Source organism: Coregonus clupeaformis, chromosome 27 (genome assembly GCF_020615455.1).
Source record: "Coregonus clupeaformis isolate EN_2021a chromosome 27, ASM2061545v1, whole genome shotgun sequence".
Lineage (NCBI taxonomy): Eukaryota > Metazoa > Chordata > Actinopteri > Salmoniformes > Salmonidae > Coregonus > Coregonus clupeaformis.
The window spans coordinates 24,114,417-24,139,290 of record NC_059218.1 but is presented as its reverse complement, the minus strand read 5'-3'; the positions used below and the strand labels follow the sequence as shown (position 1 = coordinate 24,139,290).

The 24,874-nt window shown below is 43.5% G+C and overlaps 2 protein-coding genes across 6 annotated transcripts; one reads left to right on the top strand and one right to left on the bottom strand.

Moving 5' to 3' along the window:
- Positions 1 to 8,700: 8,700 nt before the first annotated feature.
- On the bottom strand, positions 8,701 to 22,184 carry LOC121541659 (PH and SEC7 domain-containing protein 4). Of its 5 annotated transcripts, none has more exons than XM_041850843.1 (18): positions 22,099 to 22,184; positions 20,828 to 21,185; positions 19,537 to 19,575; positions 19,137 to 19,231; positions 18,537 to 18,661; positions 17,245 to 17,955; positions 16,787 to 16,895; positions 15,196 to 16,411; positions 14,928 to 15,008; positions 14,627 to 14,798; positions 12,908 to 12,997; positions 12,724 to 12,767; positions 10,742 to 10,914; positions 10,475 to 10,545; positions 10,181 to 10,326; positions 9,775 to 9,919; positions 9,381 to 9,527; positions 8,701 to 9,222 (listed from the first exon to the last, which is right to left on the bottom strand). In XM_041850843.1, exons 6-18 carry the CDS (start codon positions 17,779 to 17,781, stop codon positions 8,938 to 8,940), a joined length of 3,216 nt encoding a protein of 1,071 aa, XP_041706777.1. In that variant the 5' UTR covers positions 17,782 to 17,955; positions 18,537 to 18,661; positions 19,137 to 19,231; positions 19,537 to 19,575; positions 20,828 to 21,185; positions 22,099 to 22,184; the 3' UTR covers positions 8,701 to 8,937. The 5 variants fall into 5 exon arrangements, with proteins under 5 accessions (XP_041706777.1, XP_041706778.1, XP_041706776.1 ...); XM_041850844.1 differs by lacking the exon at positions 18,537 to 18,661 and having other exon boundaries at positions 20,828 to 20,876; positions 21,128 to 21,185; XM_041850842.1 differs by lacking the exon at positions 18,537 to 18,661.
- A 90-nt stretch (positions 22,185 to 22,274) lies between these two features.
- LOC121541163 (oocyte zinc finger protein XlCOF6-like) lies at positions 22,275 to 24,509 on the top strand. Its single transcript, XM_041850141.1, has 2 exons — positions 22,275 to 22,535; positions 22,820 to 24,509. Exons 1-2 carry the CDS (start codon positions 22,337 to 22,339, stop codon positions 24,424 to 24,426), a joined length of 1,806 nt encoding a protein of 601 aa, XP_041706075.1. The 5' UTR covers positions 22,275 to 22,336; the 3' UTR covers positions 24,427 to 24,509.
- Positions 24,510 to 24,874: the final 365 nt, after the last annotated feature.

The following is a 24,874-nucleotide window of genomic DNA, read 5'->3' as shown; positions in this document are numbered from 1 at the left end:
TTCTGCATTGCATTTTTCCCCCCCCCACATGTTTGCAAATCTAATGATTCATAAGAACATTGAAATTAGAAGAAAGTCCTATTAATATGCTTAGAATCAAATAAGAAAGCAGTTTCTATTAATGTCTGTATAGTTTGAGTGTTGTGGCATGTTGTATGTAGTGCATGAACAAACACAGGCCTACAAAAAACTCCCCACTGCCTCCATCACAATAAGGAATAGACATCACAATGAGATTATCATTGTTTCATCACAATGTTGTTTGATGCTGCACAAAGCTCCTATTGTCTAATAATCACAAAACTGGAATATTATGTGTCACACATGCAGAGTTTAGAATTAGGGTACAATCTTGTAAGTGGTTCAGCAGCCCTTTATAATAACTCCACATAGTAAAGCATTTATAATGGCTGAGTAGATCGTTTATACACCCTTTATTAATTATTACACCTTTCATAAGATGTTTAATATATGTCCTTATAAACCATTTACTAATCATTAGTTAAGTATTTTTGTGTGGCCTCGTCTAAAGTGTGGGCCATTTATACTTTATAAATGTTTTGAGTGACCAGTGTAATTTCTCAAAAAAAGATGAACATGCCATTGGTAGACATTCCAGCAGTACCTGATGCTCCTGAAGGTCTGAAAATAGCCCCTAGAACATATCAATGGTAAACAATAAGCATACAATACAGAGGATGTTTAAATATATTGAACATTTTATTCCAAAACAGTCACATTGTTGTAATAATGTGATGTGTAAGTTTAGACACACTCTGTGCTGAGTAAAATAACGTTTTTCATCTGAAAACCAAAGTGAAGATTGCAGTCACTCCTTAATCCAGAGACTGCTTATGAGTTAAGGAAATAAATATCTGAATACATAATTTCACTGAACTATCCCATTGCATTTAAAGAGTTACTACCTTTAAAGGCCCATTAAAGGTACTGCCAAACAAAGCCATGTGTGAAAATAGTCTATGGTTAAAAGACTGAAGCACTGGAAGCATTTAAAGGTCATAAAACGTCTACATGCATATCATAAATGTAAAATGTCTACCACAATCACATATCATTAGTAATGAAATAATAAAAATTCACTAGAGAAAAACTGTCTGGTCTGGCCAGCTGTTGTGTGTAGGCTACATCTCCCTGTATTATGATTAGTTTGTGTTCATGAGGTTGACAACATTAGCTAAACATTCACATCACAACGCTTCCTCACATCCTTGCAACAGTTGTTTTACAATAGTTTTTGTGAATAAAATGTTTCATATATTTCCTTAAAGGTCCAGTGCAGTCAAAAACTCGATTTTCCTGTGTGTTACATATACTGTATTTCCACACTATGAGGTTGAAATAATACTGTGAAATTGTGAAAATTATGATAGTGTCCTTTTATTGTAAGAGTTGTTCGAAATTACCACCTGAAATTTCAGCCTGTTTTGGTGGGATGGTGTTTTGGCCTGCCTGGTGATTAGTTAAAAGACCAATAAGAAAGACAGTTCCAAACCTCTCTGCCAATAACAGCTAGTTTTTCAGTTTTCCCCTCCCCACTCAAACCACTCCCAGACAGTCCTAGCAAAATTCTTGTTTGAGAAATTGCCATTTGCCAAGAAGCTATTTTTGTTTCTTTTTGATCATTTTAAATTTTAATTGAAAACAATCACAGTAACACACTTAATTATTACCCAGAAATGATTTGATATCGAGAGAAAAAAAAAGACTGCATTGGACCTTTAAACATACTGTGTTGTGTGCTTATTATTTTACTATTGATATGTTCTAGGCTATTCTACGACTTTAAGGAGCATCAGGTACTGCTGGAATGTCTACCAATGGCATGTCCATCTTTTTGTCAGAAATTACACTGGTCACTCAAAACATAAATAGCACACACTTTAGATGCGGCCATGCAAAAATACTTAACTAGTGATTAGTAAATGGTTTATACGGACCTATATTAAATATCTTATGAATGGAGTAATGATTAATAAATGATGAATAAACCTTTTACTAATCCATTATAAATGCTTTATTACATGGAGTTATTATAAAGTGCTACTAGTGGTTCTAGTAGCAGTGAAACTCTTTAGCCTACAGTCAAAATAGGTGTTCTGCAAATTTCAATTTATCAACCCAATATCCCACCAGATCTCCCTACCTCACACCAGATCTCCCTACCTCACACCAGATCTCCCTACCTCCCACCAGATCTCCCTACCTCCCACCAGATCTCCCTACCTCACACCACTTTACTGTGTCCTATTGGTGCTGTCAAATTCTCCACAAAGACAGTACGCCTAGTTTCCTCACATGGATGTAGAATGTAGGATTCCCATTGTGCACAATAAATACTTAGTGAATTAAATAGTTATAACAGAATACATTATAATTGTAATTATTAGTTGTTATTATTATTATTATTATTATTATTATTATTATTATTATTGAGCTCTTTATGGTTCTACTGCAAAACTCAAATGTTGCATATTTTCAGCAACTCAGCAATTTACCAGAAACGTAAGAGGACAAAAGCAATGATCCTGAACACACGCGCATCTGTTTAATTTCTTTTTTTATTTTCTGCATCATGTAGTTTTATTTGCAATTATTTCTCCCCTCTTTGCGTCCTCATAATTATACCGCGGTAACGAGGCCACGGTTCGGCGGTGCCACGGCCCACCTGGACCCACCATCGCAGCACAGGCCGCGGGACTTGATGGATGGCCTGCCTCTCCGCCGTGCATAAGTCTGATTCAATACCAGATCACACCCCATGATGTTGGAAAGAAGACCAACTGTACGCGTAGGATATTGTCTCTGGAAAAGCAGACAAGCCAAGTCCGAACATTTTTTTTCTTTCTAAAGGGACTCATCCTGTTCTGACTCACGTTTTATTTGAAGGTGTAATTTAGGACTGCAGTGCTTGTGGACTGGGGATGAATTCGTTGCTGTCTTTATTTTCCCCTAGTCCTAGAGTTTATATTCAACTTCATAAGTGAGTTTCTTCGCTATGGTAATAACCATTGAATGTGAGCAGACTAATCTAATAGGCCTACTGTCACATATCCTTTGCATATGGTTGCATATTCAGACAATTCATAACCTAAAATAAGTGCATTGTGGTATTCTACTTCAAGATAAATACTCATACATTATATCAATAGAATTAAGAGACTACATTTTGTTTTGACCATAGGCTAATTCAAAATCTTTTTAATGTAATACTCTTTTTAACTACATTCATTTTTTTCAATGAATGTGTTGTTTTTCTTCTGAATGTAGGCTATAAATCTTTATTGGTCCCTCAAAAACCTAGCACATCATGGCCTCAATTTACCACTAAAAGAACCATCAAAACTCAAACAATACAAAAATGTAATCAAATTAAGGCTAAGCTGCCTTTTGAAAAATGATTTTAAGCAAACAATATCAATGATAACTGGCAAGCAATACAATGTAATCAGGGCAGTATTCAGCAACTGACGAAGATGAGTCATGACATCTCTTTATTTACTGTATACTCTGTCTTCCTCCCTCATTATGTCTCCCTCATTCTCTCACTTTCTCTTCTCTTCACACCTCTATCCTATCCCAGTTGCAACCCTCATGCTCACGCTATTCCTATACTCTCTGTCCTGTCCTGTGTACTTAAGACAATACTCCCTTCTCCATTGTTGTTGAAGTGGGATGCCCCACTCCCATCAAACGAATGGAACACATTGTTTTCAGTTCCCTGTGCAGGCACGCAGAAACACATCACATCCACATACAGAAACACAGAGGAGCTTTAAAGTATATGTGCCCTCTGTTTTTTAATGGCAGCAAAATGAGGCAATCCCCCCAAAGCATCAAATTCAAATTCCAAAGCCTCCACAAACACAGCCAGCTGACGGACTGCCAGGGAAATAATGACAGCAACTGTTAAACATTAACAATCCTGCAGCCAAAGAGTCGAAAACAACATAATACTGCTACAAACTACAACACAAATACTTCATCTCTCTCTCTCTCTCTTTCACACACACACACACACACAATTCCCAGCCAAGGCCTGGCTCTGGGCGACTGTGGGCCTATTAGTGTTAAGGTTTTGGGCCACAGTGCTTCTAGTAATGAGCCCGGCAGCACAATACAGGCACCCGGCCGGAACAGCTGAGGGGAGACAAAGCCAGCAGGATGGGGAGACAGAGCCAGCAGGATGGGGAGAGCGCTGGGGGCTTGGGGTAACTACATTTAACACAGAGAGGGACAGAGCGTTGTGTGTGTGTGTGTGTGTGTGTGTGTGTGTGTGTGTGTGCATGTGCGTGCATGTGTGTGGTGCATGTGTGTGTGTGTCCTAGCCATTACTGGGACAAACTAAGCGACAGATAGAGGCCCCTGGAGGAGCTGCTGCCAAAAAGGCAGCGCAAGCGGAGTGTGTGGCAATCAGTGGAATGACGGGTCAGAGTTCTAGTCAACTGGAAACTTCTCCACTTATCTCTGGGCCTGAGACATTGGGTGAACCAACTCAGACTCGCAAATAAGCATTGTGTACAGGACAATATTTGTCTGCCTAAATGAAACACAGGCAGCTGTTGTTTTAAAAGGTTGCGCTGAGGGTCTCTTGTCTGCCGGATGCTTCTGTTAGGAAAGGCTTGGAGAAAAGCACTTAATCCAGATTGTTTGATTGAACACATCACCTTCCTTTATTGATTTGGAGAACAGCGGTCATTAACGTGAGCCCTGTCGGTCTGTTACAAAAAGGTTTTCCTTTCAAACTATTTAAAATGAGCTCATTGTCCTGGAATTACATGTTCATAGCAATTCTGAATGGTCTCTGTCACTATTACCATATTTCCTCTGTCAGAATAAACTTGAGAAAAGCTTTAGTGATTACTATTCTAGAGATTTTATTATGAGTACCACTTCCTCTTCCTCAAACATTTATAATGAACACCATCAGTAACTTCAAGGATCTCATCTGTCCATTAAACCACAGAAGGACTTAAAACAATCACAGTGGTCAAACAGACGGTCTCTGTGAGCCTGTGGAAGATCGGAGGTGAAAGACAGGTGCCCTCTGTTTGACTGTCCTATTAGCACACAGCCCTGAGGGCAGGAAGCTCTATTGACTGGAGACATCAAGAGGGACGCACCTTTTAAAGCACACACCTTCCCGGACTCACACACTCCTATATACACCCACCTGGATAAAATCTGCCAGGTATCAGGTACTGCCCCGAGGGAGAGCCCTGAACTCTGGACATGGGGACAGAGTCAACCAAGACCAACACTGCTCTCTCCATCAGACGCTTCAAAACATATTCTCCTCACACTCAACATTTCCTTTGCTATGTACTATGCAGATCTATCATGAATAACACCAAGATGAAACCCCTCACAGGTACTGATTAAAGCTCAGTCAAGCTCAGATTGAAAAGAAAACACCATCAACACAGTATATCCAGTGTTTGTCCTGCCTGCCCAGATTAAAAGTTCTAACCGCAGTGTACTGTATGTTGCCTCTAAACCCTATTCTATGTATCATTATGTTTGTCTACAGCTCCTGTGGCTGAGAAGCACTGAATCCCTGCCTAGGGAGTGTTGTCCCAGGCAGGAGTGTGTGGAAGTGGAGAGTGCAAAGTCAGGTCATGCATTGAAATGCCCTTAAGCCAGGCACTTTACCTTAACTGTTCCAGTGAGAGACTCCTAGGGTACAAAGTCTTACATTCTAAAGGGTATGGAGGAAAGAGTAGAACATCGAAGTGTTATTCATGTTAGGACTGGGTCTGCTTAGCAAATAAAATTAATATGTCTGGTTTCTGAGTCTAAAATGGAAAAAACAACATATCAAGTGCTGTGTAGGAACAAGGAAAGATTGTCTAATGCTATTTCTGGACTTCTCTAGCCTCCATGCCCTCACATCTGGTCACCTATGAAAAGGGGCAAAAGAAAATAGGAAGGGGAAATAAGAAATACGACGATGATAACATGAATCTAATCAAATTAGACAATAAAACTGATAAACAACAGGGTTAGAGAAACAGCATAAGTATCAAATGGAGCACGTTGTGGTGTGTGGTGTTTGTGTTTACAGTCCAGGGATTGAGAGGCACACTGGAGACTCTCTAGCTCAAGTGGCCACAGAGGGAGCTGACAGTGGCTCAGTGAATGGGGGACGAGGGGCCACATGGAAAAGAGACTCCTGAAAAGATCACAGGGAGAAAGAGTAGAATTCAAGAGCCGGGCCACAGAGAAAGCCACGCCACCAGCAGTCAAGAGTGGAGTGAATGAAAGGCCAAGGATATAAAAGAGGATGGGGAGAGGTAGAGGGAGTAAAAAGCAAAATCGAATACAGAGGGGAGCGAGAGACACAAATAAAGGGTTAGTGCGGATAAAAGATAAAAAGTAACAAGTAGAGCGTGCGAGGCGTCTGCACCAGATGGGCAATGTGTGTCGGGAGGGACATTGAGGGCAGAGGCAGGAGAGACAGACGGAGAACATAAAGCACAGGGACAAATACTGTGTGTGTGTGTGTGTGTGTGTGTGTCTATATTAGAGCTTTTGGAATGTTGGATGGCGTTCAACACAGGATGAGTGTTTGTGTGCATGTTTCACAGGGAGAGACCTTATGTATGGAGGGGCTTATTTTGAGTCCACTGCCCAGTGCAAGTGCTGGACAAGCCCCTAATGATCACAACTCTGGCCTTGCCTTTTTAATTACCCAACCAGCCCTGACAGAGCGCCACAAAGCTCTCCAATCCACAGAATGGGGAGTAGAGGGGGGAACAAAAACAGGACCTTTCCATCTGAAGTATGGCCCTAACCTCTGCTAATGCAAGCCTGAGTCCTGCCTGCCTCACTGCCATGGCCACTCTTTGTGTGGAGTGGAGGAGCATGATGGCACTCCAACCCAGCACCACTGCTGCTGTCATGGTCTAGAGAACATGTATAGAGCCTGGGTCAAGACCCTCCATTGATGAAAGCCAAAGTATTCACTGCAATTTGTACCCTGCATGCATTAACAAGAAACCCTATGTGAATGTCCATGTGTTTAACAGGTTTTAACATTGCCTCAGAACAGCAGGATTTCTGGATTTCTCCTACTGTTACAATTCATGTACAACAGACCAAGAACATGAAGGTTATCCAAGATGGCGTCTTTTTAGCTTATCAGGCAGACACACCCGGAGCATTGTCATGGCCTGAAGCTCCTGCCAATCCTTCGCTCTATCAATCATCCATATCTTTAGAATCTGACTTTATCTTAACGGTCTGTTGTTATTCAAATGAATGAATATGAACCATTTTAACAGAAAATACACACAAATAAGCACTATCACATTAACCCAGGTCCTGTATCAGCAATATCATAAAATTACACATTTGGTGAACCCATGTCTAATGACAAGGGTCCTTAACTTATCCTTACCAGATGACCTGAACAAGAAAAACTATGAGCCCTAGTATGCCAGGGTAAACTTGGTGCCCAAGCAAATTATGTATAATGTATATATGAATGTATGCATGTTCCTGTTAAAGCTACTGAAGAGACCAGCCCAGTCAGACAAGGTTTGTCCCATCTGTATTGTCTGTGCCCCTCACTGTTTTACCTATTGTCACATCACATTCCTGTGTATCATCCACAACAGTGACATTAAGGAGGAATGTGAGGGTCTTCTGAAATATCCTGTTCTTTATTGAGACACTCCAGGTTGACCGCAGCTGAAGATGTCACTCTGAAAAAGAACAAAATGGCCCAGAATTCCTCCATGTGCCACCGACAGATCAAAAAGTCGTCTTGGTCTGCTATTACATCTCTTTATGCCATTCTTATTGCCCAGGGGCATACGTGACTGGCAGCTCAAAGAATTGGGATGGATATTTGAACTGTTTTGATTCTAAACTCAAGAAGCCTAATTGGGATTGATAAATTAAATCATTAACTTCTCTGTTCTGAGAAAATAATTGTGAAACTTACAGTGAAATGTGATGTAGTCTTTCATGGAGATGAAATCCAAATATGTTTATATAAAATACATAGAAGATACAAGACTGCATAACTAGAATGAGCATATTGACATAATTTAGATTCTTTTTCAAACTGTCAATACCTTCATTTTGATTTGATGTGTGATACGCTGTTGTATAGCACCCTCTTGTGGCTAGAATTACACACTGCACATTGGCCAACAGAGCAAACAAGTAAGAATCTGTAACTGCAGAGATACATTTCTGATAGAAATCAAGAGGAATCTCAACATATCACAGCAGATTCATAGGTGTAGGTAGGTCCATGTGGGTTTTGAGGGATTCAAATCATTAGGAGACAAACACCTCCCGAGTGGCGCAGTGGTCTAAGGCACTAGAGATCCTGGTTCGAATTCAGGCTCTGTCGTAGCCGGCCGTGACCGGGAGACCCATGGGGTGGCGCACAATTGGCCCAGCGTCGTCCAGGGTAGGGGAGGGAATGGCCAGCAGGGATGTAGCTCAGTTGGTAGAGCATGGCGTATGAAACGCCAGGGTTGTGGGTTCGATTCCCACGGGGGGCCAGTATGAAAAATAAAATAAAAAATAATGTATGCACTCACTAACTGTAAGTCGCTCTGGATAAGAGCGTCTGCTAAATGACTAATTTTTTTAATATTTTTTTTTTATCACAAACATCGACTTCTGAGGTTCAATTCATTTTGTTAAATTGAAAGTGCACAAATATGAACTCAAATACTTTTATCATATGAAGAGCAAATGTAACAAAGAAAAGGACTCAAGCAAGTTCCCTGAGGGATGCATTCCGTTTTGATGACCTTTGCCTTCTTGCTGAATAAGTGCAAGCTGAAAATGAGAACTTAAAAGGACAGTGCTTGGAAGTAACACATTGTGCATGTCCTAAAAAAAGTCTTTGAAAAGTCATGTCAGAGTTATATGTGTCTCACTTTTGGGCACCTGCCCTCATAGGTCCTGGTTGCGTCTCGGAATGATGATCTTGCGATAGGTCCGTCTCTCCGAGATGTTGCGTTTAACTTTGACCACGGGGTGCGAGGCCATCTCCAGATCCAGGGAGGGGCTGGAGTGGGACTTCTTCAGGGTTCCCTCCTCCCCCTCCTCATCCACTGTGTCCTTACACACAGCTCTGTCAAACAGGTTGAGCTTGCTGGTTCCCACCTCAGTTTCGGCTGACTGGTTCAAACCCTTCCAGACCGCCAGCATCTGGATGTAGGCCTCGTAGCGACATTTCTATAGGGAGAGGAAGGAATGAGACTGAGACATCTAATAGAGTGAAGGGGAAAATGTAGCCTACATTACGATAATGTCACAGAGCTTAACATTGTGGTCAATCCCATATGCACATAAACATGCAGATACAATACACACACACACACACACACACACACCTCATGCTGCAGGTACTCCTCTCTGACTCGGTGTTCCTCCATCTCCTTGGCTTTGGCCCTGCGCCCGTCACAGAGACTCTGCTGCAGGTAGGCCAGGTCTTCCTGGAAGGACTCTAGCATGCCTGCATGAGACTGCAGCTGTGTCTCCTACAGGGGGCAGCAGAGAGCCAGGCTCAGTGAACAGGCTCAGAACACACTCCAGATAGAAGATGTCCCTAACCACAGATCTAGGATCAGATTACCGTACGTGGCCCAGCACAACTAGAATATATACAGTCTTAACGTACTACTAGACTCCTAAATATCCCACCCCACAAAGATGAATACATAATGTGCTAAAACAAAGCAGTGGGGACTACTAAGAGTGAACCAAGAGAGTATGTGAGTACAGTACCAGTGTGTGTGCAGACTGCGAGGCAGGCAGAATGGGTCTGCAGAACTTCCTCTGAGAGCCCACAGCAGCAGGGAAGGGAGGAGAGGAGTGTAGGGCTGACACCAGGTTAATACGGCTGATCCATGAAATCATCTCTGCTGTGGAGCTGAGGACGACAAGGGGACCGTGCACATAGAAGACATAACATCTAATATTAGCTTTACATACTGTATAAGAACATATCATGTGTATTTATGACAAAGTCACAGGATTATAGGACTGTTGCATACTGATTGATTCGCTTGTTCCTTCACACCATCAAACAGTCAAACCCATTAGTCCTATGTGTGACAAATGTAAATTCACAATTTCAATACTACATGGATATAGTTCCTGTCTCTCAGACATACACAGTACATAGACTCACGAAGCCTGAAAGAGGAAGACCCTCCAGTCGGCGGTCTGCAGGCGGAAGACGTGGGGTCTCTTAGTGTAGTCTGCTGCCTGCTCTGCTAGTGCATGGTGCACACTGACCACCTCCTCTGTACTCTGCCACTCCATCGTATACTCATCCTGAGGGGTGTGGAGAGGTTGGATGTGGTAACAAGCAGTGAGGGATCAGTGTGAAAGGCATCCTGGACATTATCAAGAGGCAGTGCAATGGAATGTTTGGAAAAGGAGGAGTTGACAAGAGGAGGAGGAAGTGGAGGAGGAGACTAACCTTCTGTAAGTAGAGGACCAGTCCCTTCAGCACTCCATAGAAGATCTTCCAGCTTCTCTTCCCCCAAGGAGCTGTCAGACAGTTACATTACATTACTCCTGAGGTCAAAGGATGCTTCTCAAAGACACTCACACACTAAATCATTTAATCAGACTGATGAATCGTCAAAGGATGAATCAAAACCCTATGATGCTCTTGAACACACTTTATTGCCCTGACATTTGAGTTCCTATGGTTTTGTGCAAATAATGTCACAGTCCAACTCACTGCGTTTGCCATCAATGTTAGCGTGGGCCTTGCGTTTGAGGAAGCTCTGTTTGAACACTGTGGCGTTCTTGTCATGAGGCACATCTTGGAACGGGTTGCTCTTGGAGCGCAGGGGTGCGTCCTCTTTAGCATCCTCCGCCAACAACATGGAGCTCTTCAGTTCCTTCTCATCACTGAACAGGGCGATTGACGAGATGGGGGAGGAATGAAGAAGCAATGGAGAGGAAATAAAAGAACAATGAAAATATGAGAGGTGTAACACAATCACAATATATTGGAGAAAGCAGCATGAAGAGGAAGCTGTACGTAAATCAGTCATGTACAAAGAGAGACTGAAAAGGTGGTGGTAAATACACTGCTCAAAAAAATAAAGGGAACACTTAAACAACACAATGTAACTCCAAGTCAATCACACTTCTGTGAAATCAAACTGTCCACTTAGGAAGCAACACTGATTGACAATACATTTCACATGCTGTTGTGCAAATGGAAGAGACAACAGGTAGAAATTATAGGCAATTAGCAAGACACCCCCAATAAAGGACTGGTTTTGCAGGTGGTGACCACAGACCACTTCTCAGTTCCTATGCTTCCTGGCTGATGTTTTGGTCACTTTTGAATGCTGGCGGTGCTTTCACTCTAGTGGTAGCATGAGACGGAGTCTACAACCCACACAAGTGGCTCAGGTAGTGCAGCTCATCCAGGATGGCACATCAATGCGAGCTGTGGCAAGAAGGTTTGCTGTGTCTGTCAGCGTAGTGTCCAGAGCATGGAGGCGCTACCAGGAGACAGGCCAGTACATCAGGAGACGTGGAGGTGGCCGTAGGAGGGCAACAACCCAGCAGCAGGACTGCTACCTCCGCCTTTGTGCAAGGAGGAGCAGGAGGAGCACTGCCAGAGCCCTGCAAAATGACCTCCAGCAGGCCACAAATGTGCATGTGTCTGCTCAAACGGTCAGAAACAGACTCCATGAGGGTGGTATGAGGGCCCGACGTCCACAGGTGGGGGTTGTGCTTACAGCCCAACACCGTGCAGGACGTTTGGCATTTGCCAGAGAACACCAAGATTGACAAATTCGCCACTGGCGCCCTGTGCTCTTCACAGATGAAAGCAGGTTCACACTGAGCACGTGACAGACGTGACAGAGTCTGGAGACGCCGTGGAGAACGTTCTGCTGCCTGCAACATCCTCCAGCATGACCGGTTTGGCGGTGGGTCAGTCATGGTGTGGGGTGGCATTTCTTTGGGAGGCCGCACAGCCCTCCATGTGCTCGCCAGAGGTAGCCTGACTGCCATTAGGTACCGAGATGAGATCCTCAGACCCCTTGTGAGACCATATGCTGGTGCGGTTGGCCCTGGGTTCCTCCTAATGCAAGACAATGCTAGACCTCATGTGGCTGGAGTGTGTCAGCAGTTCCTGCAAGAGGAAGGCATTGATGCTATGGACTGGCCCGCCCGTTCCCCAGACCTGAATCCAATTGAGCACATCTGGGACATCATGTCTCGCTCCATCCACCAACGCCACATTGCACCACAGACTGTCCAGGAGTTGGCGGATGCTTTAGTCCAGGTCTGGGACGAGATCCCTCAGGAGACTATCCGCCACCTCATCAGGAGCATGCCCAGGCGTTGTAGGGAGGTCATACAGGCATGTGGAGGCCACACACACTACTGAGCCTCATTTTGACTTGTTTTAAGGACATTACATCAAAGTTGGATCAGCCTGTAGTGTGGTTTTCCACTTTAATTTTGAGGGTGACTCCAAATCCAGACCTCCATGGGTTGATACATTTGATTTCCATTGATAATTTTTGTGTGATTTTGTTGTCAGCACATTCAACTATGTAAAGAAAAAGTATTTAATAAGATTATTTCATTCATTCAGATCTAGGATGTGTTATTTTAGTGTTCCCTTTATTTTTTTGAGCAGTGTAGTTTAGAATAATGCTACCCACTACCTTGTTCTTAAGTCAGACTACTTACACTGCCCATTCCAGAGGCTCGTTCTTAATGGAGTTGTAGAGAGCCTGAGAAAGAAACAAGAGAAAGAAGGACACTGAAGTCTTCCAAAAAAACAGTCTACTTCAGACTGCTATAGATACCGTTCTTTCATTTGACAGTATCTACTGAAATATTGAGTAGTGTAGAATGAGGAGGATAATCTTACCTTTAACAGCTCCTTGCTGAAGTTCTCACCCTCATTCATCCCATCCAGGTTGGACACAAAGCTGGACAAAGACATGGCTTTGCCCACATTCTGAGGACAGACACAAAAACAATGTTTAACTCAATGGCGGTCGGTGCTCTTTAATATTTTAATGAGCATGGCTTCATTTCTATTACAGCATATTGGATGACTGTCATTCATATTCCATTCACCAAGCTCAATGTAACATCGATAGGTTTAGGTTACTACATGATACTCAAATTTTCCCTATACCCATCATGAGGTTGCTACAACCTAGCCTACAAATGAAGATTTACAACGTAGGAGCACAGGTAGAGAGACATTTTTTAGTAATCAAGGTGACAGACAGTGACACATTCAATACCGCCTTGCACACTCATGCCTGCATCTAGCTGATCTAGTGTGTAGTCATTAGTCCAACAGTTGCAAACAAGAGTTTCTATTGGACAAATTCAGGTATGTTTATCTCCGTTTCATTCCGTTTTCTTCCATTTAAGAACATTTTCAACAGAATCGGCGTAATGAATACACCCCTGATCACCACAAACACAGTTCACTTTATAGCAGCCACATACAAACAGCATGATCATTTGCTCATTGTATAATTCCTTCTCGCATCTACACGCTCTCCTCCTCTCACGTTTTCCTTTTGCTTGTGGACTTCAGTGCACAATACAACAGCTGTCTGTGACCAGGCGAAAAAACCTTTCCAAGCCAAAACTTCATACCATAACCACTACATAGCCTACATCGTTGTCACCATATTAGCTAACGTCATAGTCAACATAGCTAACTATTGAACTAACACGTCAATAAATCCGCTACAATCTTGCAGTACAGTGTACAGCAAGCAGTTTAGCAATTACACCGGCAGGCCCCGGTGGCAATAAATGAATCAAACCAAAAGCGTACCTTGACTTGGAAGAGTTCCAGTGTTGGATAGCCATAGCCAGCTAGCTAACATAGCATCCCTCTGAGCCGGGTGTTTGAATAGGCTAAACTAGCTAGCTGCATTCGCTAGCTAGGTAAGTGAAAGTGAAATGTTCAAAAATACAACAAAATATAGCTAGCTCTCTCTTTTGCTTCTCCATTTTTTAAGAAATTAATTTGTTCAAAACTGTTCAGCTTTTGTCTTTCTCTCTCTTTGACTCAACTACTCACCACATTTTATGCACTGCAGTGCTAGCTAGCTGTAGCTTATGCTTTCAGTACTAGATTCATTCTCTGATCCTTTGATTGGGTCGAAAACATGTCAGTTCATACAGCAAGAGCTCTGATAGGTTGGAGGATGTCCTCCGGAACTTGTCATAATTACTGTGTAAGTCTATGGAAGGGGATGAGAACCATGAGCCTCCTAGGTTTTCTATTGAAGCCAATGTACCAAGAGGAGGATGGAAACTAGCTGTCCTCCGGCTACACCATGGTGCTACCCTAGAGAGTACTGTTGAGGCTACTGTAGACCTTTATTGCAAAAAATTGTGTTTTCATCAATTATTGGGTGACGTGAATATATTTATAGTTTTATCTGAAAAGGATAACTGTTTTATTTCACTATTTTTTATTTTTCTGAAATTCACTGAGGAGGATGATCCTCCCCTGGTTTAACTGTGTACACATCCAGGCCCACAACCCACAGTACCATTTCCTTTCATTCAAAAGCCTAAATATCTACAAGTTTGCAGTGCAGTGGGGACTCACCTGTCCATGCAGATCAGAGTTCAGAAGCATCACAGAACAGGTGAGCGTGAGTACTTCTCCGGAAGAGGAGAAGGTGTGAGGGTTGCACTGCTGGAAGCGACAGGAGAAATGTTGCAGCACTCGCTCTCTTTCCTGGGTCTCACCGATAAGCACCACCACCCTCAGGAAAGACCTGGGAGAGGAGGGCAAAATAGAGGAAATAGAAGATGATTGACCAATGGAAGATGTTAATTTGAGAGCATTACTTGTTACTATTATAGTGAACTAGGAAAAATCGCATTAGAAAGTGTGAAGGACTTACCTCAGGCCTTGGTCCAGCCTCTGACCGGTGAAGTCAAAGAACTTGAGGTACTCCTCCCCAACGGCTCGGCTAAAGTTATTGCTGAATTAGAGAGGGCCGGGGAGACAAAGACAGGTCAAGTTCATGATTCAAGGTGACACATTCTGAGAAAAAAACTCAGCAAGTACATACTAGCATAGATCATTACCCTGATAGTTACTACTACATAAGACCTATGTAATGTAATGTAAAGTGTGGCCACTCCATGTTTTGCAGCCTTTGGTCTTACTCTTTGTCCAGGTGTTTGACCACGTCTGTCTTGTAGATCCCGTCCAGCCTGTAGAGTCTTTCCGCCAGCCTGCAGGCCCTCTCCCTGTCCAAACCTCCACCATTCATATGGACCACCACTGGTTCTGAAGCCTCTGTCTGCTGTACTGGAGACTCCAGTTGCTCTCTACTTCCTTCCCTGGGCGGCAAACATGAACCCTCTGTACATTCTTTCTGTTCCAATTGTTCTACCTGCTTGGAATGCTCTGTCTGCTCAACCTCTTCTGTCGACTCAGTCAGTGCAGTCTGCACTGGCTGTTCAGTCCCTGAGTGTTTCTGTTCTTCTGTATGGTCTGACTGTTCAAGCTCCTCTGTGCAAAGGAAAAGTAATTCTTCTAACAGCTTTGAATGCATTGGTTTGTTGTCCGTCTGTTCTGACTGTTCCGTCTGTTCTGACTGTTCCGTCTGCTCTGGTTGTTTTGACAGTTCAGAATCTTCAGAGTCTTCTGTCTGCTGTGATGGATCTGACTGCTCTGAGTGCATTGTTTGCTCAGAACGTTGTGTCTGTTTTGATTCTAAACATTCTGTCTGCTCTGATTCTTTTGATTGTTCTGACTGGTCTGTCACTTCTGACTGTTCTGCCTGTTGTAAATGGGCCTCTTCAGTTTGCTCTTCTTCCTCCCCTGACTGATTTGATTGCTCTACCTGGTCGGACTCTAGAAGTTTCTCAGAGTCTTCTGGCTGCTCTGTTGTCTCGGTAATGTTCCCGTATTCACTCTGTTCTGTGTGGTTAGGCTCTGACTGCCCACTGTGTTCAGACTTCTCTGAGAGTTCTGACTGTTCTTTCAGTTCAGTTGGCTCAAGCAGGTGCTCTAAGAGTTCTATAATCTCTGATTCCTCCTCACTGTCTGACTGTCCTCTCCCCTCTGACTGTCCTATCTGTTTTGTCTGCTCGTCACAATCTCCATTATAAGCTAAACTAGTCACAGTCTGCTCCTCCTCCTCCTCATAGTCTGTAGAGCTGGATCCTTGCTCTGAGTTGATCTGTAAAGTCAGGACTGTGCCAGTCTGTTCCTGTTTCTCTCCCGGCACAGAGTCTAGACTCTCACTATCCGGCCTAGTCTCGGACTCTCCTGTCTGTACAGAGCAAGGAGCTATGTCAGAGGGTGTGATAGTCTCCTCTGTCACAGACCGTCCTATCCCTTCCTCTGGCCATGGACATCTCCCTGAAAGAGAGTCTAAACACACAGATACCCATATTAAAATTGACCAAGTCACTATCACAGGAGGCTGCTGAGGGGAGAACGGCTCATAATAAGGTCCGGAACGGAGCAAATGGAATGGCATCAACCACCTGGAAACCATGTATTTGATGTATTTGTTACCATTCCACTTATTCTGCTCCAGGTCATTAGAACGAGCCTGTTCTCCCCAATTAAGGTGCCACCAACCTCCTTTGCACTCTACATACTATATGATCAAGTCAAAGCAGCATGAGAGGTCAAAAGCATTTGAAGGGGTAGCATCTATCAGAATATGTCAACACATGTTAAAATAAAATCTAAGAGTAAGCTCATGGTTCATTTGCGAAGATGACTACCGTCTGCACTCACCATGGTCCTCAAATAGCTCTTGTGCTGAAGCCTCCTCTTCCTGTGTGTGTGCTGCATGCTCCTCCACATCTGGTCTTGGTGGATCACACGCCTGGAATTGCAACAGCAGCTGTCAACAATAAACATCGGGCCAGGGAAAACTTGTGATTGAGAAAGACGTGGGTTGATCAGCACTCAGACAGAAGGGACCTGGCTTTCAGATGACTGATATGTATAACGGTATATTCCATCAACCTCATCTCCACCTACGACTGGTATATAATCTATGAAGAGACAGAGGTAGAGCTATTTCTCACCCTAAATACTCTCTTCCTCTTGCACTTTCACAGACTGACAAACACACACACATGCACACAGGAAATAAAGAAAGATCCACAAATGGACACAAACACACAGCGACATAATCTCAAATTACAACAGACACATAACCACAGTCCTTTCCTGTCTGCCTGACGTACCCGAGGGGAGCTTTCACTCAAGGGCAGCTGTTGCTCCGGTCCGTTGTGATTATGTGTCTTCTCCTGGACAGACAGCTCTATGTTTATTCCTGTCACACAGGATTGATGTTGCTGCTGCTGGTGGTGGGACAGGGGACTCACATTCCAGTCCAGACTGGCCGCTCCACTGGAGTCCAGCTCATCGGCCGAGCTGTTGTCAGTCATGGGGGAGGGCGTGTCAGGGGAGGGGTAGGTTATGTCCCACTGCACCGTGGCAAAGGACAGAGGGACACTGGGACGGATCATGGTCATGGGGCACACAGGTAAAGTCATGGAGTCCCAGTGCTCCTCTGACTCCTCAGAGGGCTGTGTCCTTCCAGTCTGAGGAGAGTTATCCTCTTCCTCCCTGTCTATCTGGTTCACCTGCTCTTCCATCTCTCCCCACCCAATAGCCTCCTCCATTGGCCTGCTCTGTAGTGGGAGATCCATAGTGGTCCATGTCTGGCTGTCTGGCTCCCTGAGGTCAGGAAGAGGAGAGCGCACCCTAGCCCCCTCCATAACCTCTCTCTTCACTCAGTCCTAAGCAGAGAGATACGGCTCAACTTAGTTTAGTCTCATTCCTCTGTGCTGGGCAGGGCATCCATCTTGGAGTTAGGTCACAGTGATGCTATCATGGTTGACTCCTGTGGTTGGTTACAGCTTCCGGTGCTGCCCTAGTTATGTGCATGAGGTCTGTGAAGCAAGAACATTCATGTACAATAAAATATAGCAAAATATACGTACAGTTTGAATGAATAACTAGTGACTCGCTCATAAATTCCCATAGCAATGGTAGTGTTTGTAAAGGGCTAATGTACATATTAAAATAATCAGTAAGACAATATGTTTAGCTAAAGACAGGTTATCTTTAAGTACATCTTGAGGAGATCAATCATTCTGGCACTTGTTGATAAAGAAACATATTTGGTGAACTGAGTCATCTGCCAAATGAAAGCCAATCTAAACAGGTACAGTAAATCCAAGAGGAAATACTAGTCTGCAGTCTAAACTCTACTCCCCAACACTGGCTACCTGACTCATATAGTAAGAATCTTACAGTATGACATTTCAATTTGGAAATTGTATATATATATTTTTAAACTGGACTAGGGTGTGAGATTAACATTCTTTCAATTGAATTGTTGACAAAAAGCCAACATCCTAAAATTTAGACTAGTGGCGGCTCATGTCACTCTCACACATCATACACAAATAGGCACAGTTCAATGACAAACATGTCTCTACAACATATTAAAATGTAAGCCAACACTCACCATTCACTTCTGCATACCAAACACTATCCAGATCATTTATTTTAAGGAAGAGGTTGTTTTACAAACCCTGTTTACTTCTCTCTCTTTTGGCGTGGCACGGCGGATGTGCTTTGCAATGACTTTTGCTGAAACATTACAGAGGCGCATTTACTTCCTGACCACAGAAGAGCAGCCTTCTCAGAAAGAGAAGTTGGAGAGCAAAGATAGAGAGAAATAGAGAGTGAGAGACAGATGGTTGGGGTGTGAGCGGTTTCACTGTGTCCTGAATACTCATGTCTACTGCTAACCATGAATCTGAGCTACCGTGATGTACATGTATATGTCATGGTCCATGGACCGACCCTGAGAATATCAGTGAAGATATACGGTAGTATGTTGTTGATCCATATCAAGGACACTACCTGATATAAACACAGCATTTTGGTAACGATTCATGTGAAGCCTCATATTAAGCCTCTAGTCTTCAGAATTGCACTGTCATAAAAAGAAGGGTGACATGGAAAAGGGTTCAAATACCTCCTATTCCCTCCATTTAAACTTTCACTCCATTTCTCTCTTTCTCTTTCACTCTCTCAGTCTTTTTTTCAATAGTCTACTCACATCACATAACCAACATCCGGGACAGTGCTTGGCCACACTTCCTGTGTGGGTGCTCACTTCTCATTTCCTGTCAGGGTGCTAGGCTGGCGCTCCACCTACAAACAGTAAAGAACGGTCTTTATTTTTGCACCCCATACTTCCTCGTTGAATCTGTGTGAGTGAGATTTTCAGATCTCTGAAATTGTATAAAAATCCATATGTGTGTTGTATAAACTCTATTACTCTTACTTTGGAGTCTGGATAAAAACTTTACAGTCAACAGCTTTCTTTAGGTATAATATTTGAAGGTATTCAGGTCATAGGTTACACTTGAAATATAATTAGAGGAACATTGTTCCCTTTTGTAGGCACAATATAGGCCTATCTATTGTTTGGTGTAATAACAACAATAATCTCTGACCTTGGATTTGAATGTTGCTGGTGATTAAGTCTTCAGGTTCTTAAAGTTGAGGAAGATGTTTACATTAATAAGACAGATTTCAGTTGTGTCCTTTAAATTACCAGCATAACTACACTGAACAAAAATATAAATGCAACATGTAAAGTGTTGGTCCCATTTTTCATGAGCTGAAATAAAAGATGTCAGAAATGTTCCATATGCACAAAAAGCTTATTTCTCTCAGTTTGTGCACAAATTTGTTTACATCCCTGTTAGTGAGCATTTCTCCTTTGCCAAGATAATCCATCCACCTGACAGGTGTGGCATAGCAAGAAGCTGATTAAACAGCATGATCATTACACAGGTGTACCTTGTGCTGGGGACAATAAAAGACCACTCTAAAATGTGCAGTCTTGTCACACAACACAATGCCACAGATGTCTCAAGTTTTCAGGGAGGGTGCAATTGGCATGCTGACTGTAGGAATGTCCACCAGAGATGTTGCCAGAGAATGTAATGTTCATTTCTCTACCATAAGCCGCCTCCAACGTCATTTTAGAGAATTTGGCAGTGCCTCCAACCGGCCTCTCAACCGCAGACCACGTGTATGGAGTCGTGTGGGCAAGCGGTTTGCTGATGTCAATGTTGTGAACAGAGTGACCCATGGTGGTCCCATGGTGGTGGTGGGGTTATGGTATGGGCAGGCAGGCAGGCAGGCATAAACTACGGACAACGAACACAATTGCATTTTATCGATGTCAATTTGAATGCACAGAAATACCGTGACGAGTTCCTGAGGCCCATTGTGAGGCCAATTTGTTAAAGGTATCTGTGACCAACAGATGCATTTCTGTATTCCCAGTCATGTGAAATCCATAGATTAACCCCACCGCCAGCATGGGGACCACCATGGGTCACTGAGGCAGCCTATCAGAGTGAAATGCCAAACACAAGTTATCATAGTGAGATGCCAAACTGACTGTAACCACATTGACTCTTAAACAACAAACCCAAAGCTGCTACATGACATGTACAAATATGCAGAAATGAAACCACAAACTTGAATGAAACCATAAATACCAACAGGATAACATGGTTAAAATATATTATTCATGTGTGGAAACACCAGATAATAAACACTACTGCTGATAATAAACACTACTGCTGTCAGCAAACAAATTGCAGAACATGCCTGAGATCATTAAAAACTCAAACACATAAACTCCTTTCAGAGTGTAACACTTTTGTTTAAAAAAAATATTTATGGAATACACACTTGCCATTTTCATAGTAAACTTGGATTTCGACTTACCCTTTCAAGCCTTCTCAGGGGGTATCATATGACCAGTCAGTCAGTAGGGCTTTAAGTCAGTATGGGGGGAAAAACCTCTTTATTGCCATGTAGACAGACAGTTTAGTGCACAAGGCATAATACCTCAGATGACAAATTTTATAGCCTTTCTCACTTACACAGCGCTAGCCTGGGGTGTCACAGCTGCCAGAACATGGCATGCAAATCACAAGTCCTAGTCATTTACATTTACGTCATTTAGCAGACGCTCTTATCCAGAGCGACTTACAAATATAGTCCACACTCCTCTGTGACAGATACCTCTCATCTCCATGCAACAAATCCCAAACTTCCGCCTCCCTCTGCAACATGGATATGCCTGGGAAAGACAGGGAAAGAGGCAACAAAAAGGAAGAAAAGCCACATTGTGATTGGCAGAGAGCGAAAAAGCACAAAGACACCTGAGAGCATTGGGCCCCGCCCACAACCTAAAGGCGCAGATGCGCATAAGCATACTATGAGGGGATTCTATTAAGCTGGCCCGGAGTAGTTTGCGTGCACTGGGTGAAAAGTGCGTTCGTTTTGGAACCGTGCTGGCTGACAGCGAAGTCGGCTCAAAACAAAAGGTGGACTAATGAGTAGGATTCTGTATAAAATAAGATAAAAAATAAACGCTTTATCTGCCTTCCCAGTGAAAGCTAGTTCGATAATTCGTACATATATTTTATGGAAAATAGATGTTTCTGAATGATGGCTCATGCTCTCATTGACAACATAACTAAACGCTGCAGATTGCAGATCGATTTGAGCATGACGCTCCTCCCTCACTGGCCTCGCCCGGTCACGTGACGGGCCATAGGCCGGTTCAAACTAGGCCAGTTTAATAGAACTCTGCCACTCATACAGCCACATGTCAGGGGAGAGGCTGAACTTCATTCCTGCAAGTCTGACTGAAACAAGGGAGTGAACTGGTAGAGAGCCTCAGAGCACAGTAGGCATCCTTTGAAGCAAATACTTATGAGTCTACTGGTTCCAAGACAACCTTCCTACTGTGTTTTTCTAAGGATTTTTCCATGTAAACCTCAAAATAACAAAAAAGTTAAACAGAACCACTTTGCATGTGTTGACTTCATAAATTATGTTGTTGTTTAGCCCTATAAGACGCACTACTTGTAGCCAGGGCTTCTTGAACTGTAAACACGTGTCAAATCAACAAACAAGCAACTACAAGCCGCCCCTCGACAGAATGCACTAAATGTATCATATATAAAACATTAAACGTGTCAATTTACCTGCCAGGTGGTTGGTTACCTACTACACTTGAATCGACGGCTAACACACATGCAATGCGTACTCCTTAACTGCGGAGGCGGTAAAAGTGGGAGAGGCACTAGGGAGAGGACAACAAAACGAAGGGATGGGACGTCACTTTCACGCGACGATTAATGCTTTGTTCCGTACACGGCAGCAACCTCGTAAGATAGTTTAGGTTTTAAAATATTTTATTTGTATGCTATTTATTAGTAGATTATGGCAAAGTCAAAATACTTAAAAGTGTTTTTGGAGTCGTCTCTGAACGAGATTTTTAAAGCCACAGTAAGTGACATATTGGAGTCAGTGGACCAAACATTGTCTGAGTACAAGGGCAAAATACAAATAATTGAAAGTGAGAATGAGGATCTTAAACGAAGGCTGCACGAACAAGACAATAAGGATTCGATAGTAAAGGGTACGTACACAATGCACAGTTGGCTTCAAAATAAATCAAAAAACGCCAGTGCACCTATCGATGCACACCTAACGTTAGTTGCAGCTGTCCTTTGTCCCATCTGGTACCCTCAAGATGGCCACCGAGCCTAGCTGACCCCTCACTCTGTTGCATGTTTACATGTCCTATTCCAGGCACCCATTGTAACCATGGACAACAGTTGTTGTCAGTGGTACTTTCAAACTAGCTTTCAACTTAAGAACTTGTAGTATTTTTTACTTTAACATTTATTTTTTGTTGCACAGACCCTGGATGTAACCAGGATGTCGTTCACCTCCCTGACTCCCTGAGGACATGTTCCAGCCGTTCATCTATCTGCCAATCCCAGAAGTCAATCAAAACACAGGGCGATGAGAGGAGGAGCTCCAGGAGACAGCACAAGGACAAGATGCCTCAGAGCAGAGGGTCTGTCTCCATTATGGATCCAGCAGCTCAGCAGGAACCAGAATGCCTCAAAAACATTTCAGACGCTGCTGTTTCCACCCTAATTTTCAAAAACATAAAGACAGAACCTGAAATGGAGGATGACTATGCCATAGACCTCTCAAAGCCCCCATCTCCTCTCAACCTGGCACCTAAGCAAATTAAGGTGGAGAGCGCTGAGTTGAGCTACATCATTCCTGAAGAGTATGATGAACATTTTCAGTCGCCACTGGACACAGATGTGGACTCTAGAGACAGCGACAGTGAGGTCAAAGTCACCATAGTGTCTGACAGTCACATGACCATGGAGATGGGAGACGATGAGGGCGGCCATTTTGTTGAGTCGGAGGGAAGGCTGTGTCACAATGATACTGGAGAGGCTGAGCCAGAAGTAGATCCTTTTTTGACATACTACCCTGACATGGGAACTGACCCTGCTGGGACGACAGGGGAGGACATTTTACCCACTCTGAACTCTCACGCTACAGAGCCCTCTAAAAACGCACAAGGCTTCTACAACTGCATCCAGTGTGAGAAGAGATTTAGTCGAGTGAGCTCCCTGAACATTCACCTGAGGACTCATAGTGGCGAGAAGGCCCACTGCTGCAACTACTGCGGCAAGCGCTTTGGCCGGGCAGACCTGCTCAAGTCCCACAAGCGCACTCACACGGGAGAGAGACCGTTCAGCTGCAACCTCTGTGGGAAGAACTATAGTCACCCGGGCCAGCTCAGAATACACAAGCGTGTTCATACGGGAGAGAGACCGTACTGCTGCCCACACTGTGGAAAGCGCTTCAGTGAACACAACCAGCTTAAAGTCCACTTACGAACTCACACAGGAGAGAGGCCATACAGTTGCACTGTGTGCGCCAAAACCTTTAGCAACGCAGGTAACCTGAGAATACACCAGAGAATACACACTGGGGAAAAGCCTTACTGCTGTGTACAGTGTGGCAAGAGGTTCAATGGTATGGGGGACCTCAAAACACATTACAGGATTCATACAGGGGAGAGGCCGTACCACTGTGACCTGTGTGAGAAGACCTTCAGCCAGGCAGGCCACCTCACCATACACAAGCGGATGCACACGGGAGAGAAACCATACACATGCTCAGAGTGTGGTAAGAGGTTCAGCGTGGCGAGTAGCCTCAAGCTGCACCTGAGGACTCATACAGGGGAGAAATTGTACAACTGCTCTTACTGTGGGAAGAGCTTCAGTAGGTCTGGCCATCTGAAGAGACACGAGCAGGTCCACACCAAGGAGAAGGTCTACCCCTGTGACCAGTGTGGGAAGACCTACACCGACCAGTCATCCCTCAAAAAGCACCAGAAGACTCATAAAGCTGAGGAGCTGAGGACTGAGGAGAATGAGGGCAGTACCAGTGGGACTGATGTTCCCCATAACCTGGAAATAAAGACTGAGGACTAAGACTGTTATGTCATGGTACTGTATGTGTTACAGTGCAACTATATATATATACATACATACACACAGTTGAAGTCGGAAGTTTACATACACCTTAGCCAAATACATTTAAACTCACTTTACAATTCCTGACATTTAATTCAAGTAAAAATTCCCTGTCTTAGGTCAGTTAGGATCACCACTTTATTTTAAGAATGTGAAATGTCAGAATAATTGTAGAGAGAGATTTATTCCAGCTTTTATTTATTTCATCACATTCCCAGTAGGTCAGAAGTTTACATACACTCAATTAGTATTTGGTAGCATTGCCTTTAAATTGTTTAACTTGGGTCAAAGGTTTTGGGTAGCCTTCCACAAGCTTCCCACAATAAGTTGGGTGAATATTGGCCCATTCCTCCTGACAGAGCTGGTGTAACTGAGTCAGGTTTGTAGGCCTCCTTGCTCGCACATG